We start from the raw sequence: 1,501 nt of genomic DNA on the forward strand, positions 1-1,501 counted from the left end.
CAAGGACAGTGCGCTAAAAAATGGGCGATACAGAAAGGGATTTAACATGTTTGCTGTACCGCAAAACGGTTAGTCGTTGCCTGTATTCCGTTGGGTGAAAAGTGAGCGGTCAGCATGGCTGGGAGTGATGATATTAACAAGCGTGAAAAGATTGCGAGAGAGATTAAAAAAACGAGTGAATCAATTCGCAAGAAATATCGCGCTTTGAAGACCAGTAGCATCGAGGATGATATTGCTGTGAAGACTCATTTTAAGCCAATCATTGAGCCGGTGAAAAAAATCGTTGACAACTCCAGCGGGGTGCGCGCGATTAAAGACGAGCCGATCGACGACATAGAGATTGAAACGTTGTACGGTCGTAAGCGTGAAAAGGATGCGATACTGAAAAATGTAAAGAAGCGTCGAGTCTCACCAGTTCACTCGCCGATCGAGTCAAAACAGTATAAATCATACGATGCATCGAGTACACTGGGAGCACCGTTGATAACATCCACACCGCGCGCCATACATCCAGCAACGGCGGAGGCGGTGGCCACACAGATCGACGAACCTTTTGAATCCGAAGATGTTTTCCAAACCACGGAGGATTCGCTCCCGACAGCCGTTCAACGCGAGATACAAACGCGACAGGGTCAAGCAGCGTTGCAGACGCACCTGGGTCCGCTGAGCCAAAAATATATTGAGGCAGTTCTACGCGGACCGCATACCAAAAGGTGCGGTACATACAGTGATATAGATTTTACGTATGGCGTTCATCTCGACAATGATGGAATGAGGCTCGGTAGTAAACGGTTCGACGAGCGATGATAATATAATTCTCGATGGCGTGCGATACAAAGGCATACGGTCTTTACGAGCTGATTTTCAAGAGACTTCCCGACGATGAGAAGTACACGATGGAGGATCTACAAAAGTACAAGAGTATACTTCTGGCAACAAATATGTACAAGCGCAATTACAACGTGAAAGGTCAAAAACTTGGTACTAAGGGGTACAAGTACAACCATATAATCACACCGTTAGTGTCGGACGAAGGAATAAAGACCCGGTCCAAGACGAAATCTGGAAAAGGATTACCTCGCGCTATGACGCTAAACAACAATGCGAGTGATTACGTGCACTGGGATGATCCCAATGAACTTGTGGACAGCTTACGATTGCTCGACGCTTCGCGCCGAGACGGTCACAACGCGCATGACAACGAGATGCTGTCCATTATCGAGGAACTTCGTGAGGCCGGTTTTATTGTAAATTAACTCGAGTATCGGCGAATCGGAAACATGTCTGTATTTTGGAAAACGGGTCTGGAAACGGGTCTGTATTTCGAAAACGGGTCTGTATGTCGGAAAACAGGTCTGTGTTTCAGTAACGGGTGTGTATTTCGGAAAACGGGTCTGTATTTCGGAAACGGGTCTGTAAACGGGTCTGTATTTCGAAAACGGGTCTGTAAACGGGTCTGGAAACGGGTCTGTATTTCGAAAACGGGTCTGTATGTCGGAAA

The 1,501-nt window shown here is 46.8% G+C and overlaps 1 protein-coding gene across 1 annotated transcript in view; it reads left to right on the forward strand.

Moving 5' to 3' along the window:
- The first annotated feature begins 821 nt into the window (after nt 1-821).
- The window catches only part of LOC105556710, a 9,048-nt gene continuing 8,368 nt past the window's right edge, over nt 822-1,501 (forward strand). The window contains exon 1 of the mRNA XM_012003801.1: nt 822-1,230. Coding sequence (XP_011859191.1) covers nt 822-1,230 — 409 coding nt within the window. The remainder of the gene's footprint in view (nt 1,231-1,501) is intronic.

This window comes from Vollenhovia emeryi, unplaced genomic scaffold (assembly GCF_000949405.1).
Source record: "Vollenhovia emeryi isolate VEMERY1.0 unplaced genomic scaffold, V.emery_V1.0 DF939829.1, whole genome shotgun sequence".
NCBI lineage: Eukaryota > Metazoa > Arthropoda > Insecta > Hymenoptera > Formicidae > Vollenhovia > Vollenhovia emeryi.